Source organism: Amia ocellicauda, chromosome 13, assembly GCF_036373705.1.
Source record: "Amia ocellicauda isolate fAmiCal2 chromosome 13, fAmiCal2.hap1, whole genome shotgun sequence".
NCBI classification, from domain to species: Eukaryota; Metazoa; Chordata; class Actinopteri; order Amiiformes; family Amiidae; genus Amia; species Amia ocellicauda.
In genome coordinates, this window is record NC_089862.1 from 19,947,656 (window position 1) to 19,964,682 (window position 17,027).

A 17,027-nucleotide genomic window follows, 5' to 3' on the forward strand; every position below is an offset into this window, starting at 1 on the left:
CCCGTCAAGGAGAAGCTCCAGTTCATACAGGTAGAAAATCAGGCCGAGGCAGAGGCTCTAGTCACGTTCAAGCGGGACGTGACAACCTAAAGCTGCGGCAGCAGTGTGGCCTCCAGGGCAATGAGACCTTGCTCCAGGACTTCGAGGAAAAGTTGCGCAGGTATGAAGAAACTCAAGCAGGTTAAACCTTCACACCAGTCTAAATAAATACTACAGGCAAACAAATGCTGAACCCAACTTGTTTTAGATATTTAAACATTAGCAATGTTGGATTTTGCTGATTATTTGCTTATAATTCTAGAAAATACTTTAAAATAATTAATCTGAAGGTAGTAAAGATCAGGACCACTGTCCTACATTAAGTCAGTTATTGATAGAATCAGGAAAGGGCCTAAAAATACCATAACCTTTGAAAATAATAAATACTTACCTCATTGTCATTATTGCCATGAACAGACCTTTGCACCTAATGGTTTCAAATATTTTTTCCAATACTTTCTCCATTGTGTTCATACCTGAATAAAGGAAGTGGGCAGTGATAATGTCAAATGATAATGTAAATAAGACCCCTGTAGGATAAAATGTGTCTTTTAAATTTTTATTTTTTGCAATTAGTAAGTGCAATTCCAACACATAAATATCTCCAATATATATATAAAAATATACATATATCAAGGTCCCAGATGCTGCTAAATTACTGACATCGCCACTATTATTGCACACCTACAGCTTGCAACGCATCCAAACGGAGGAAAAGACAAAATGGAAACCTGTTCTATACAAAATAAATTATTTCAGTCCACATACAGAAAATAACAATCACACTCAGTTGTCCTATTATTTGAACATATTTCTATAGTCATATAGTGGTTACACAATATTATTGAATTCATAACTTTTTTTTCCACAGAAATCATTTTATTTTGCTCCATATTAAGGTGCTTGTATTAAGGTGCATTTTATTGCATTTACAGTTATATAGGGAAGACTTGAATTTAACATCATAGGTGGAGTTTACAGTCAGGATTTCTGACTAAAGAGATGGTGCATGTTCACTTTTGGTTCAAAGAATGGGGGAAATCAAGTTTGCATCCAAAAAACAACAGAACAGAATCAATACTGAAAACAAGAACACATGCAAAATGAAATCCACGTCCATTTTGACCTGTGAACCAGTACTTTGTGTGCAAATGTGAATGATCTTACCCGATCGTAAAAATAAAGCAGGGCATTGGATTGTGCTTGACAATTATGGATCGTGTCACCATTCTCTGTACATGTAAACCACCTGTTCAGACATCCTCCAGTGGACATGCAAGTAAACTCCAGTAATCGGAGAGATCACTGAAATATCCCGATCATCTAAAACATTTACAGTGTATTTAGAATTCAAGAAAGAGGAATTATTAATTCAAAAATATTCAATTTCTTTGAGGTTTTCTACAATTCACTCAGAAGGGGGAATCCATCTGTGCAACAGAAACATTCAAGACTTGCAAAACATATGGCCTTTTTGGTTGCTTTTGCATTCAAAATTTAAACAAGCAAACAAATAAATACAAATAAACAATGAAGTCTGTTGTATTTGTGTGGTGTATACTATAACTGAGTAAGCAGCTTGGACTCCCCAAGTCATTCCAGTACAGGGCTTTATAACTGCCAGCTCACTTAACATGTAACACTAAGGAATCAACTAATCCAAGAGTTGCGATTACTGCAGCTGTGCAATGGAATGGAATTGTGACCGCCCCTGGTCTGCAGCGCACATTTATTTAAGCAAAGCACAGGCTGTAGCACTGTAAGACACTCTTTAATATGCCATTGATGTTATACCATGCAGGGTCTCCACATAAGGCTCTTTGAATATCACAGCATTGCTCTTGATTTTGATTGGAAACATTATTTTTTGTCTTTATTTACTTTTCTAAACTTTTATTTACCAAATTCTGCCACATCAACATCCAGGAGAATGATCTGAAATGAAGTGGAGAAAAAGGGTGTGTATTCTGACAGAAGGGGATTACAGGCTCACCGTAATAGATGATGTTCAGAATTCATGAGTAACGCATGCAGTCATGTTCAATACAATACATTTGTACTGTATTTTTGCACTTTTGTTTTGCTATTGTATCCTGTAAGTCGCCCTGGATAAGGGCATCTGCCAATAAATAAATAAATTTAAAAAAGCAGTTCACATAATGCAGTGAATAGTATAATTAAACTCACGATTTCAAGAATTTTCACAAAATAAATAACTTTAAAGCACAGCATTAAAAACTATATCTAATTTTAAGTTGCCATTTTCTACTGTGCCAATAAGGTTTAAATATGAAATGGTGTATATAAAAAGTATTGTGTAAATGTCAAATTTGATAAAGGAGGTGTCTGGGCTGTTGACTTTCAAAGCTAAAACTATAAATAATCATCATCATGCATTCTTAATGACTTCACTATTTTTGTATCAGTTTAGTTCCTGCAAATCAATATCAAGTTATACATAAGAAAACGGATGACTGCACAATAAACAAGAACATATACCTGTTAAAGAACTTATATTTCATATTTAGTGCTTATTGTTCATAACTAATTGTAATATCCAGTGTGAAGAAACACCAGGCAGGCACATTTGTTACAGAAAATATCAATAAACAGCCCTGTGATTTCCAATCTAGTATAAGCTGGTTCATGTTTCAAACAGGACGTTAACCAATACAATCTGAACATTATTTCTAATTTGTGGTGGTCATTGCTCAACTGTGGATGTGAACATGGCTGAGTTGGGTAAATCTCACAATATGCGTTATAGGTTACTAATTTAAAAGCTTATGTTCTTGTATTAGTTATCAGATAGGGCTGCGCGATATGACTTAAAAATAAAATCTCTATTTTTAGAAGTGTGTGTGATACACGATATCTCAATATTTCTTGTTTTTATCCAATCAAGCTACAAAATAAGACCAAAGACATTCAAACTCCTAACTAAATATTTTGTTTATAATTAAATATGCAAAACTAATAAATACTACATGCAGGCTGTCATGGTAAATATATACAGAATGCAACACATTACAGCGCAAGTGTTGTGTGATTACTATTACGTGTGTTATGTTGTTATGGGATATTTATATATATATATATATATATACACAGTATGATTTACTGTCACATAACAACAATAACACAAGTAATAGTGATCACACAACACATGCGCTGTAAAATGGTACAGATTCAGGTAGATTTACCACATCCAGGTTTATAGTGGCGCATTTACCATCTGCTAGACAGGGACATTTCTCCTCTGACTGTCGTGTTTCGATTCTGCTTAACCATACAGCACGTGTTAATACAAAATAGTTAATAATAATATTATTATTATTATTAATACAAACACTTTTACCACTTCACCATCTTAATAAGAATTAAATTAAACTTTCTGCATGTTTGCATTGCTTTCCAATTTATTAAAATGCAAACAAACTTTATTATTCTTTCATTTTATACAAATTATATACATCTAAATTAGCGGGGGTGGGGGGTGCGATCGCGTATTTTTGGGGGTGCTTGCAGATCGAGTTTAGCCCGGCGACAAGAGCGGGGCAGAACGTGTGCGCTTGCGCATTAAAGTATCTTTTGGTTATTTTGGTTATTCTGTGTCAGTTCATTCTCCTCCATGTCTGTCTGTGTTTCTGATGCACATTTCTTGCCTGCATCTGGCACGTGTGGAAGAACCATGAAGAATGCAAAGCGTCCATATGAAACGGTAGACAATTTTCTATCGTCACACGATATATATCGTCATATCGCACAGCCCTATTATCAATGTGTTTTTGTAAATGTATTTTAACTTATAGGCTAGCCTGACCTGATCATTGTTTTTTCTTTTCATGACAACTGACTGGATTCCTAGAGGGAGCTACACCCTTAGATCATTTCAACTGTCTTCAGTCCAATACTACAATAAGCTAAAGGTAAAACTTTGGTGAATTGTTTGTGGATGAAAGGGACATTCCTCTGCCGACATTTAAATCCATCATAACTGCCACTTATAGACGTCTATTACTTCACCCTTGCTTTATTTGATACCATTAAGACTTTAACATGGTCCATGGCTCTTTTATGTCTTAAAGAGAAGATTTTGTTTTACACCAAAACCACCAGTTGTGATTAGCAGCTGCAGTAGAAAAAAATGCATGTATACCATTATAAGAAACTAATCTTGACCATCAGAAACCATATTCATGTAGAGCTATAAAAGTCTGTTGGGTTCATCATTGAAGCTGAAATCACACACGAGGGACAGGTGGTCTGATGGGTAGTTGTATGAAGGAAGCCTGTTGGGCCCAATCTCCTCCTCTGTTGGGAAGACCAGGACAGAGTCCACACTGAAGGCATGCTGGGAGTACCAGATGTAGTCCAGCGTGTGGCAGCTCTCCCCCGAGGGGCGGATCTTCCAGGTGGTGTATGGCGGCTCAGACTGGCCATCGTGGCTCAGCAGCTTGTAGGCGCTGTTTAGGTTGAGGCTGGAGTTGGCAAAGCGCCGGTACACGTCCTCGGTGGGCTCCGCGTTGAAGTCCCCACAGATGAGCAGTGGGATTCCCATGCCCTCAGTGATGGATTGCAGGTTCTGCAGTAGGTCCAAGCCCTGGGCACAGCGAAACACCTCCCAGCCGCTGCGGGCCTTCAGGTGGGTGACGGCCACGCAGAACAGCCTCCCAGACTCCTTGCATCGGAGAGTCTGAGCGATGGCCACCTGGTTGGTCTTCAGCATCATTGCAACCAGGCGTATGTTGATGCTGTCCACCAGCTCAAATCTGTCCCTGTTGAAGAACAAAGCGCAGCCGTCTGGCCCATTGTTGTGCTCCACATCCAGGCAGGGCGACCAGGGCTTTGGGTAGAAGCTGCTGTGGTAGCCCAGGCTGGTGAGGATTGGCTGGAAGGTATCGAAGTAGTGGTCCACTTCCTGCAGGCACAGGACATCTGGCCGGTACATAAGGATCTCCTCCAGGATGAGGTATTTACGCTCAGCCCAATTCAGAGCCTCCAGTGGACACTGTACAAAACTGTCCTTTCCCTCACCAAGAGCTGCAATGATATAAAAACACATCTGTTAAAAAATGGGGGGATTTTACTGGTGATGAAAAGAACTAAACCGAAATGTAACTATTGGAAAACCTCTGTTAATAAAGTCATCCCTTGGCTTGAAGAAATGAACATTATGAATGAAATGATCCAGCACAAAAACAATACAACCTCTGAAAGATTGACAATTCTCTCCATTACCTTGCGCAAGGATGTTCCACTGCATGACTCGGATGGAGTGGTGCTGGCTGGGGACGTCCCGGGGGGGGAACACAAAGCTCCTCCGCAGCCGGGGCGGCCTGCTGTGCAGCACCTCCTCGCACTCCTTCAGGAGCTCCTCAGGGTCCAGGGGCTGCACATCCACGGGCTGCTCCAGGTACTCCTCTGCTAGAGACGGGGGGCTGCTGCTTAACGTCTGGGCCAGGGCACTGTACAGCCGGCTCGTGCTGTTGCCCATGGAACAAACTGAGAAGAGAGGAAAACCCAAATATACCAGTTAATGGGATGAGCATTAACAATCTAAGAACAGGCTTAACCTCCTGACATTTCTGCCAAGCTTCAAGTTAGCTACAGAATATGCATATAAATGCTACAAGAAATATGCAACAGTAGCTTCTATATTATTCATTAAAAAGGCAAATCTACCCATTATATACTGAAGCATGCATTTCATGATTGTATAGCTGCTGTGTCCCATTACAACATATGTTACTAAATAATCCATCTAGGGCTGAAGGACCTGAACCTGAAGATGGATCGCAATACAATAATGCAATCCAGTTACATTGCATCAAGCATGTGTGAAATGCCAGGGTATTGAACTGTAATAAACAACTCAATACTCCATCTGCAGGTTAGTATTAGTGAAAATGAAATGTGTTATTATGTGCTAAAAAACACAAACACATTCTAATAAAGTATTTGTATTGATTTTTTATTTCTGCACTCTTGTAATGTTGTGTAAATTCCAGATAAAGTCATCTGCCAATACATTAATATTAACCAGTAAGTAAACTATTGTTTTTATATTTAAATTAAAACATTACATTAATAAAATCATGAGGAAGAGAAAAAAAAAAAAAACCTCTATATAAAGCATTGATTATCATGTCACACAGCAATTCGCTTATTACTGTTACTCTTATCTTTCTGTACTGTTGACTAGACAGTTCTGTGGTGTGAAGTTGATGAAGAAATAGGCTACTGAATGACTGAAGTACTGAATGACTCTTGGCCAAATCCTGCTTATCTCAATCTAATGTGACCAGACAGCAAGCAGGTGTACAATTACTATCCCAGACCTTTAATCAATTATCTGTCTGTTCAACTGGTCTCTTGAAACACTTCTGCCGTCAAGCATTTTGTAGATTTCTTGTATATGAAAATAAATGGGCAAGATTTTAAGTATCAGCAGCACAGGCGGCAGTCACAGGATTTAAACACATGACTCTTTGAAGACTTTTTATCATTGAGGTTACCTTCATAAAGATACACCAGGTAAGCTCATCTCTATACTGATACTTAACTATCCCATAATGACAAAAAAATAAGAAAACTTACATGCTAGAAATCAGTGTGCAGCAAATATATTTTGATAATGTTCAATGTATACCAATGAATAAATACAATATTGATATCTAAGGATTGACATGTTGTATTTAAATTGAATGGTACCAAATTTCACCACAAAAATACTTATATTCAAAAGTATGCAAAATAATACTGTTCACTTAGTGTAACTACAGATCTAATTTAAACCTTTTAATCCTCTGAATTTAAACCTTTTAAACACTGAAAAAAAGATCTGGATTAGAATCCAAGTGTATAGTACACTATTTCACACTGAAAATGTTTTGAAGATAAAACTGCCAATGCATTTAACATTTAAATACTGGTAATGTTTATGTAGCTACATTAAATTCACCCTGAAAATCTGATGGGATACAGATATTTTGTAATCATCAATCTGAATTCTCAAACAAAAAAAGATTATGTTCAGCTTACCTACTACATCCATCTTCCAGTATGCTCCGTTTACGATATTGTTGAGAGTACTATGACAACTGTTTCTGACTGACAATGTGTCCTTCTGTTAATGAATATTAATACCGCCCTGCTATTGTAGCGAGACAGCACATGACCGCTGTTCCTAAGCCGGTCTGAAACCCACTAGAACGTCAATGTTAAAACCTGGGATTACATGGTCAAGACATTACGAAAGCATATAGATATACCACAAATCATGAGGAAATATGACAAATTATTACACTTAACCACAGCTAGCAGAAATATTTTGCAACAAATGAGTGCAACCGTATGGACAGTAACAGTTGTCACAATCAGCATGACTGGGTTAAACGGAATATCACCAGCTCTGTGGGAACTGCAAATATAGCCTATTCTCAAAAAGCTAGTGCATGGTGGATTTTTTTCCCCCTATCACTATATATATAAAATCACAAAAGCATTAATGAGTTGGAAAAGATTACTAATTTACTTCTGAGTAGCAGATTTAGGCACACTTTCAATACATTAATTACAACAGTGTGTGTGTGAATAAATCAAGTTAGTGATGGTGTAAACAGAACGCTAGTATAATGTGCATTTGTCTAACCCAGTGGTTCTCAATCCTGTCCTGGAGTACCACCTACCCTGCTGGTTTGTGCTCCAACCGAGCTCTCAATTACTTAATTGAACCATTAATTGAACTAATAATTTCCTAAATCTGAGCCTTTTAATTATTTCTAACAGTAGGGGTTTTAAGTGTAAAACAGTATAAGGAAATTATTATCTTATTAAGCAGCCAACTTTTTATCAGTTACACAACTTTAAGAGTCAAATGTAAGCAAAATACTTCAATTAAGGGTTCAATTAAGTAATTGAGAGCTCTGTTGGATGAAAAAACAGCAGGGTAGGTGGTACTCCAGGACAGGATTGAGAACCACTGGTCTAACCAATTAATTAAAATACATTAAGGTTGTAGGAGTAAAAAAACTAAACAAAAATCACATGTGCTTATTAATACGTTTTTTCTCAACCAATGGTTACCAAGGAACCACTGATTCAGGAAAAAAGTATTAATAAGCACAAGTTTTTTTTTTTTTTTAAATGGTGCCATCATGTTATATACCCATGACACCCGTTTAGCTTCACAATGTCATGCATTTCCTCTTTTTTATTAAAATAGCCATGGCATCCTTTTGACTTCACATTATCTTGCATTTCCTTTTTTTTTTTTTTTAAATAAACTATAAACCAGCAGTGAGGAACACTGGCGCTGGGTTGTGAATGTTTTTGATGTATTCAATTGTCATCCCTGAATTTATTCAATTTAATTAATATTTTGTGCTAAAAGTGCGAGAGAGCTGGGTGAATGGAGCCCCAGGTAGCCCCACAATGACATAGGCCTATGAATGCTTACACAAACAAAAGGTTGGAGCAGTGGCATTTACTGCAGAATTAAACTCTAAAGCCTGGTATTTAACAAACGCTGGAAAACTGTGCCACCACACTGCTCCTACCTCATTATATCACATGGTACCAGAGAACAAGCTTGACTTGACTTGCATGACATGATTTATGAAACCACAATAACTTTTTCAATTTTGAGATCTAGATGGAACCATTTATAATATCTAAACTACCCCTTTAAAACATAATTAGAGATACAAAGAGTCGTAACTCATTTCCAAAAACATCTCTGCTTGAATCTACAAAACAGCCTCTTACAGCAAACAAAAAAACTATTGTACCAGCTGTTGCTCTCTCTTGATCAAGTCATTGCATGCTTGGAGAAGTGGGTTTAAAGAAGCTACAAAAAATGAATGCATGCCAGTAACATGTTTTAGCAAACGGTGCAAATATACTGCAGGGGAGCATTATGATCACTAAAGCAAAATAAGTACCTACTAGGGACCTGGGAGAGCTAACCAGGGGCAACAAGGGGCCAATAAAGGACATTTCACAGCAGCAGGTATAGCCGGGAGCACCGAGCACTAAATAAGATCCCTCTAGGCATTTGATGTATGTATTTAGTACACAGTTAAGTCTTCAGGGGAGTTTAGGGTCCATGCATTATCAGTTTAAAGAAGACAGATTGCTTTTACAGTGAAACAGTCTTTCCAGTGCCCCATAGTGTATATAGGCCTATATATGGCCTAAGGATTGTCTCGTCTGTATACAAATAACTGAATACCACAATACTCATCTGAGATAAACACAACTGCACTATTATACTGCTCGAATAACACAACTTGGCATTAATGCACTCCATCTTCACAAAGGCATATTAAAGTAAACACATCACAAACAAAGTTCACAACACCACAGAGCAATTACAGATATACTTTAGGGATATTTGTATAGGCTCATATTTGAACATACATTTCAAAAGCACACATCTTCAAATGCACGGTGCTGTTGTACAGAAAAAACTGCAATACATAATCCAGTACATATTTGTTTACAAGCACACGTTCTTTTTTTCCCTTACCGGAAATGGACCAAAGATATAAATATTCCTCTATCTGCTCGGTCTTCCAAGGATGGTTGTGAAACGCAGATGTGTGTGTAACCTTGACACACCCGCTGTGCTGCAGGAATCCAGAGAAACTAAAAGTACAACGCAGCACTCACAGCTCAATCAAGAACACTGCAAGGTCATCAACACAGCACAGCCTACGGCGAGCCCAGTGTGCCATCTACTAGTCAACAGTGGAATTGCACCCACATGAATGCTCAACATTTCTATGGTTCATGGATTTAAAGTCTAAAGGAGGGTAAGGATCATTGAAATCTGAATATGAAACCCTCATTTGCTAAAACTAATATCCACAGATAGCTTTTTAGCACAGATCCCCAAAGATTCCATTAATCTGTTAAGGACAAAAATAAATACAAAATGAGAAAGCAGTGGGAGGGTGGGGTTGGGAACTTGTATACCCCTTCTTAAACACAGTATGAAAAAGTTTTCCCCCTAATTATTTGTGACATTATCTTGTAAACATGCCACAGAATTGTATGATGAAAGTCATAATGAAAGTTAAAACAACTAAATCAATAGATTGAGTATAGATCAAGTGATAGAGACACCCAAATAAAAAACACAAATGGAACTATTAGAACAAAGGCTTCCACTGAGTTCTGAATTCCCACATGCAGAGCTATTCAATTTCACACAGTCACAGTCCCTCAGCAGCATTTCATCACCAGAAATTCACCAGGTACATTTAAACACCGGACAACGACAATCACCACAATCTGTCAACACAATTCCACTGAAAAACAGGCACTCCCAAATCACTGTCAGTAAAAGGCATTTAAGGTCAGCAAATTGTTTATGCATGACTTTGCCTGTATGCAAACGAGGAAAGTGGGTGGTTTTTTTACCTGCCATCACAAAAAGCATCTAACAGAACAGCAAAACCTTATTTATGAACCTTTTCAAGGCAAAATAAGATTGCAACAGCCTCCATCACCACAGATAAATTAATAGTACATTTATGAAAAGCCTCCACAGTATTTTATGAAACCTGCTACAAAGTACAAAGTGACTATTCTTGTTCACTAGTCATTTAAATCAACTGAGTATAGGGGTGGGCGATCTTCCCAAAAAATCATATCACGATCTTATAACATATAATCACGATCCACGATCTGAATCACGATCTTCCCAATTTTGAGATGTACTATAGAGAATATCCAGACTGGAACAAGCCTATGGATTTAACTATTTAAAACACAACATTGAATTAAAGAATAATTTGTCAAAATGGTCATTAAATGGCCTGAGTTTAACTTTATTTTAAATATTAAAGCTGTAATCAGCAGTCAATAGATAAACATTCAATAACACAAGATTTTAAAGTACTCAGAAATTGCAGTAATAAAGTATAAACGCAAAGGTGTGCACTTTTCAAATTCTGAAAAATAAACATTGTTTCAACAAGTGGTAGCAGTTAATACATAATATTATATAAAATAAATTGCAAAAAAAATCGACATGCTTTATTTCTGCAGCGATCCTCTGTCGATTCACTATACAAATGGTGAATGGCGGTATTAGAAAAAATATTTGCGACTTGGCAAATCATACCGTGCGTCTAAAGTGTGGATCAGTCTTTTAAATCCCATGTTTTCCACAGATTTGAATGGCACCATTAGCTAAGTAGAATGTGCCCGCCTCCGTCACATCTTTCCATCGTTTGCTGCTTTCGTCATATTTTCGACTGCTCTAATGTGTCGGTCAGTGATAACTGTTTGTTTCAGGATCTCTTGAGATACACGAGTGGGGTTGTACCGACCTGAGGGAAACACTCTCGGCATGTTCCTTCGGATGCTTCCTTTTCAGGTTGAAAAGATTTGTCATATTACCTCTGGAAGAGCCGACTGTTACCTGACAAAGTTTACAGATAACTTTTCTCTGAGAAATGTCTGACTGTGCATAGCCAAACCATTGCCACACAGCTGATGCTGAGTCTTTTTTCGGCACCAGCTCCTCATCCGCCATGCTGCTAGTTCATGTTGCATTTTTTTTCTAATTTGTCACCACGCATGAAACACACATGATAGAGACACGTGGTATAATTTTGCCAATCAGCACAGCCATCTAGTAGGCAGTAAGTGTTGTAGTTTTAACATTATTATGAGGACATAAAAGATCTCTACGATTCGCTTGAAAAGTAGATCGTGGACATCTTCAAGATCGATCACGATATAAAACTTCAGATTGACCACCCCTAACTGAGTTAACCCCTTCATGTAGTTATTGTGTGATAACCCAGCATCCTCATCTATCTTTCTGAAATGCACACTAAAAAAACTATTAGGATTTAGCTCACAGAGGTTGTTTGTACTGCAAGTGTTAAAATGTGAACAGGGCTAGGTTATAATTGGCACACTTCTAGCTCCATATAGCTGACAGTGACCCAGATTAACTTTAGCTGTATTCTGCACAGTCTTATTGAACTTCCCTGAGATCACAGATCAAGACTGACAGAGCCACCCTGTCATGTAACTCAAGCCCACTACAGATCTAGTGAGCCTTAGGGACTGCTATGTAAATAAATGAAATAGATACAAAATCACAACGGAATCATACCCTTCTTAAAACAGATATAATGCTCCTCTAGATCTCGAATTAATGCATTAACATAAGATGATGTGCCTGTCTTGCAAACGAGTGAAAGAAGCAATTTAAAGTGTAAGTGCATCATTTCATAAAACACTTTAAAATAGGCCTGTTATGATTTGCATTTAAAATATTACCATAAATAACATTAAGTAAACATATAAATAAAAACCTCTACAAGGCTTTGCTATACTGCAGACATACACCACCATAACATTATGACCACTGACAGGTGAAGTGAATAACACTGATAATCTCGTTATCATGGCACCTGTCAGTGGGTGGGATATATTAGGCAGCAAGTGAACATTTTGTCCTCAAAGTTGATGTGTTAGAAGCAGGAAAAATGGGCAAGCGTAAGGATCTGAGCGACTTTGACAAGGGCCAAATTGTGATGGCTAGACGACTGGGTCAGAGCATTTCCAAAACTGCAGCTCTTGTGGGGTATTCCCGGTCTGCAGTGGTCAGTACCTATCAAAAGTGGTCCAAGGAAGGAAAAGCGGTGAACCGGCGACAGGGTCATGGGCGGCCAAGGCTCACTGATGCACATGGGGAGTGAAGGCTGGCACGTGTGGTCCGATCCAACAGACGAGCTACTGTAGCTCAAATTGCTGAAAAAGTGAATGCTGGTTCTGATAGAAAGGTGTCAGGACACACAGTGCAGCGCAGTTTGTTGCGTATGGGGCTGCGTAGCCGCAGACCAGTCAGGGTGCCCATGCTGACCCTTGTTCACTGCTGAAAGCACCTACAATGGGCACGCGAGTATCAGAACTGGACCACGGAGCAATGGAGGAAGGTGGCCTGGTCTGATGAATCACGGGTTCAGGGTGTTGACTTGGCTTCCAAATTCCCCAGATCTCAATCCAATCGAGCATCTGTGGGATGTGCTGGACAAACAAGTCCGATCCATGGAGGCCCGACCTCGCAACTTACAGGACTTAAAGGATCTGCTGCTAATGTCTTGGTGCCAGATACCACAGCACACCTTCAGAGGTCTAGTGGAGTCCATGCCTCGACGGGTCAGGGCTGTTTTGGCGGCAAAAGGGGGACCTACACAATATTAGGCAGGTGGTCATAATGTTATGGCTGATCGGTGTATTTTATCGAAGAAGGCAATGTTACGAGAAAGGTTTTATTTATTTAAACGTGTAGAACAAAGTACTACATAAATCCAGTAAATGAAAATCAGTTGGTTAGTATCAACAAATGAATAAGCTATTTTGAATACAATATATCTGATGTACAGTCTGAATTTTGAAAAAGTTAATACTGAACTTAAATAGGTGACCTACATTAGTGCTGGTCTTATTCACAGCATGTGGCAGTGCAGAATTGCCCAGCTATTTACAGATAGTACCTATGATAGACTGATTAAATACATCCTCTCCAATGCTATTATATAAGAGTAAAAACATTAAAGTGCAATTACCAAATAAGACATTAAATTACCAAATAAGAAATTAACAACTCTCTCTAACCTCTAACCTCTTGTGTCTCCACTGAACTCAATGTCCCCTACCCTGTTTGAAACTTGCTTGAAACTTGAAACAAGCTAAAGATAGTTTAGATGACTACAAATCATTGTGAACCATGTGTGAGAAACAGTGGCACTACATTGTAAACTACAGTTAACAAGTGTAATTGAACTGTTTTAATACAGAAAAAAACATGATTGTGTTACAAGGTTTGGTACCAGCTTATGTAAAGCTTTAATGGCTCTGAAAGTGATCTGTAACCAGATATGTGCCTTCAGCCAACAATCCCAGTCATTCATACAGCCCTGAAAGGGAGAGAAGAGTGAAACTACAGAACATAATCTATTACAAAACCAAGCTTCATGCTATTGTGGCTGTACAGCACACTCCAATGCATTTTCATCCTCCAGATGCAGAAGAAAAAAGACGGAGAAGAAAAGTCACCGGATGAGTAGGACTCCCCCAGATCATAGCTCTCTGACAAGTTCAACACCAGGTGGACATGGGAATACTAGTTTCCACAGGATGGAAGTCAATATAAAAAAATACAAATAGAAGTTATACTTCAATTAAACCTTTTCATTAAAAATGGTTATGTACTAGGCACTAACATAATATACAAATTACATCTCACAACCTTCCACAAACAAATAGGCCTACATCATGTTTTTATGCTTAGATTTTCCTAAGATGAAAGGGACCAAGACTGTGATACAGCATTGCCAAACACGTGGTCTGATCCTTCATTCAGGCATCCGTGGTGTCAGATCCTCATTTGAAGATATATTGCTTTCTGTAGGTTAGGCATTAAAAGTGACTAGAACACCAATAGTCTCATATACTAAACCATTGAAAAAAAAATCCATGGTTGGGTACAGTAACCAATCAAATGAATGAGTTTGATGCAAAAGCACTTGTGCAATATCTGTACTTCGTTGCATGACGTAACCACTTCCTTAAAACCCTCTTCCATCATGCCAGCCCGGACTGAAACTAGACAAGCGCAGTTATGCACATTTCAATGAGAACTCACCCGCTCTGGAGCACACCGGCCCCGCAGCAGCTGCGGATGTCACCGACTTGCTGTTGAGACTGTCGGCACACACCGAGTGGCAGTACACCGGCGCCGGGACAGACAGTCGTTTCAGCGCCGCAGCCTTCCTGACCGGCGACCCCAAGGACGAGGCACAGAGCGCCGGGACGTCTCTCTGAAGGAGGGCCGAGCACAAGCGGGCCGGACTTTGATACATAACGTGCCCTAGTTCAGTTACAATCGGTTAGCGCCGGTCTATATCGTGTGTGCAGCACTGACACATCTAAAACAGCTATCGCTCACAAACTTTCTGGTAACCTGTATACAATAGCAAAAATGAATGAGAAAATATACCTGTTTTGTCTATGAGTCAAACTTCCTTCTCCTCCTCCGTGCGTCCCGCTTGTGACAGCCGGCACCAGATTTCATCACGATACTGCTGACGTAGGGATGGGCAGTACCATTGCACTTAGGAAGGGGGTTACAAAATAACGAATGGACAGTCTTTGGGTTTTAGGTTGCTGCAGTCCAATATCTAATAACGTTTGATTTTAGTTATTCGGTTTAAACTATTATCAATGTTATTTTTCAAAACCGGCGTTGGAATGAATATGATTACAATTCGTTTAATAATGGGAACCCCCTCTTTGGGTCTATCACGGGTTTCATGATGTAAGTTTGTTGTAGTAACTCTGGGTTGAAGTTCATTTGAAATAGAAGAATGGAAACAAATGTGATGACGTCAATCTCTACGTTTCTACGGGTTAGTGACCTTGATCTTAAAAAAATAAAACAAAACAAAAATAAGCACACCTTTGAGTCCAGCGAGAACACGCAGGAGCAAACACATGGTTAATATTTAAGTTTACAAGTTTAGAGGTGGGAAATCAGTTTATGAACAGGAACCACTTCTGAACTTGGAGAGATCAAGATTAAATAACAATTAATAGGATCGTTATATAATCGTCACCATCATGTTCAAACTTTTTTGAAGTCAAACAGACTATCCATCCTGCCCCAATCTTCCAACATCCTTACCCAGGTTGAGGAGTTCAGGCTCCCTGCCCTGCTTGTCCTGCCATCACAGTTGTTGCTCCCCTGTCCCCTGGACTTTATTAACAGGGAAAGTGCTCAGGTGTGGAGAGGGCTCTCAAAGTTGAACCGTCTAAGGGAAATGAAATGCCAGTGAATTTCTGAATACATGTTGTACTCTGGGTTCCTTGCCCATGTAGTATTGTTTTTCATTCTTCTGCCAGCAATGATTTCTGTCAGAAGCCAGATTACAAAGATACATTGTGGCAATGCATAATAGAAATGTGAACATTTCTGTCAGATGTATTATTACTTAATTACTAATATGTGACAACAAAATATCTTTTGAATCCCTCTCTTGGTAACTTGAACTTTTATTTTTGATTATCTGTTTATCATTAAAACTGTACCTGTGTAGATAGTACCCTCTACTGGTAAATTGTAAATACTGCACATACTAATGCATGAAGAAACACCACTAGTCAGTAAAATCTAGTTGTTGTTTTATTAAAAACAATTCACAGTTATGTAGCGTAAGGTACACTTATACATTTCAATTTAAGAAGTGAATTTATAGTATCACCTTATCACGAATCCTGGAATCTTGTAGAACTCAATTTCTGTAATAATTGGACGCAGACACCAATTCCAAAGATATAAATTGTCAAATTTATTCAAAACAAAGACTAAATGTAGCACTACACTAATTATACAAAAGGGAAAAACTAATTAAAATTCAACTCTAGATCAACAAATCAAAGACAAATCACTTCCGTGACCAAATCAAAGACCATGGGATCACATATGATAACACAAATCGTTAAACAAAAAAAGGTTATAAACACATTGACTACAATACCGGTTATTAAGACGAAGGGGAGTCTCTCATTAGTATTATTAGTCAGACATTAAATAACTACGCAGGTTAGTATTTATGTCAGGTAACTTCTCGTTATATATATATATATATATATATATATCAGTCTCATTTACGTTTAGGTGCCGAGAAAGATCCTATCATTACTTGTTACCACAATTTCCCTTAACTGATTATTATTCAATGATTAAGGATAGGCAGGGCCACCTATAATCTGGTGTCTATTAACTTGTGTCAATTTCAGACTAAACAGTTAAACAGGAATGAGAAGATATTTCTCGGCGTTGACAGATTTTATTTCTAAAATTATCAACAAAACAGTTTAATGCAACACACGTTTATATTTAAGAAAACTAAATGATATTACACATTCTAGAGTTATGAATCACAGATTAACATTTC

The 17,027-nt window shown here is 38.3% G+C and overlaps 1 protein-coding gene across 5 annotated transcripts; it reads right to left on the minus strand.

Moving 5' to 3' along the window:
- Window positions 1–584: 584 nt before the first annotated feature.
- On the minus strand, window positions 585–16,592 carry LOC136766581 (nocturnin). Of its 5 annotated transcripts, none has more exons than XM_066720140.1 (5): window positions 16,332–16,592; window positions 15,755–15,881; window positions 14,717–15,184; window positions 5,281–5,544; window positions 585–5,082 (listed from the first exon to the last, which is right to left on the minus strand). In XM_066720140.1, exons 3-5 carry the CDS (start codon window positions 14,931–14,933, stop codon window positions 4,247–4,249), a joined length of 1,317 nt encoding a protein of 438 aa, XP_066576237.1. In that variant the 5' UTR covers window positions 14,934–15,184; window positions 15,755–15,881; window positions 16,332–16,592; the 3' UTR covers window positions 585–4,246. The 5 variants fall into 5 exon arrangements, with proteins under 5 accessions (XP_066576237.1, XP_066576238.1, XP_066576239.1 ...); XM_066720141.1 differs by having other exon boundaries at window positions 14,717–14,941; window positions 15,071–15,184; window positions 15,755–16,592; XM_066720142.1 differs by having other exon boundaries at window positions 15,071–15,184; window positions 15,755–16,592.
- Window positions 16,593–17,027: the final 435 nt, after the last annotated feature.

Bases quoted from the DNA above. Each gene is read 5' to 3' on its own strand.
- LOC136766581 (XM_066720140.1), bottom strand. From the start codon at position 14,933: ATGTATCAAAGTCCGGCCCGCTTGTGCTCGGCCCTCCTTCAGAGAGAC. The intron at 5,545-14,716 runs GTGAGTTCTCAT...CTCTCTTCTCAG, and splicing joins GCCGGTGTGCTCCAGAGCGG to TTTGTTCCATGGGCAACAGC. The intron at 5,083-5,280 runs GTAATGGAGAGA...ATATCATTGCAG, and splicing joins GTGGAACATCCTTGCGCAAG to CTCTTGGTGAGGGAAAGGAC.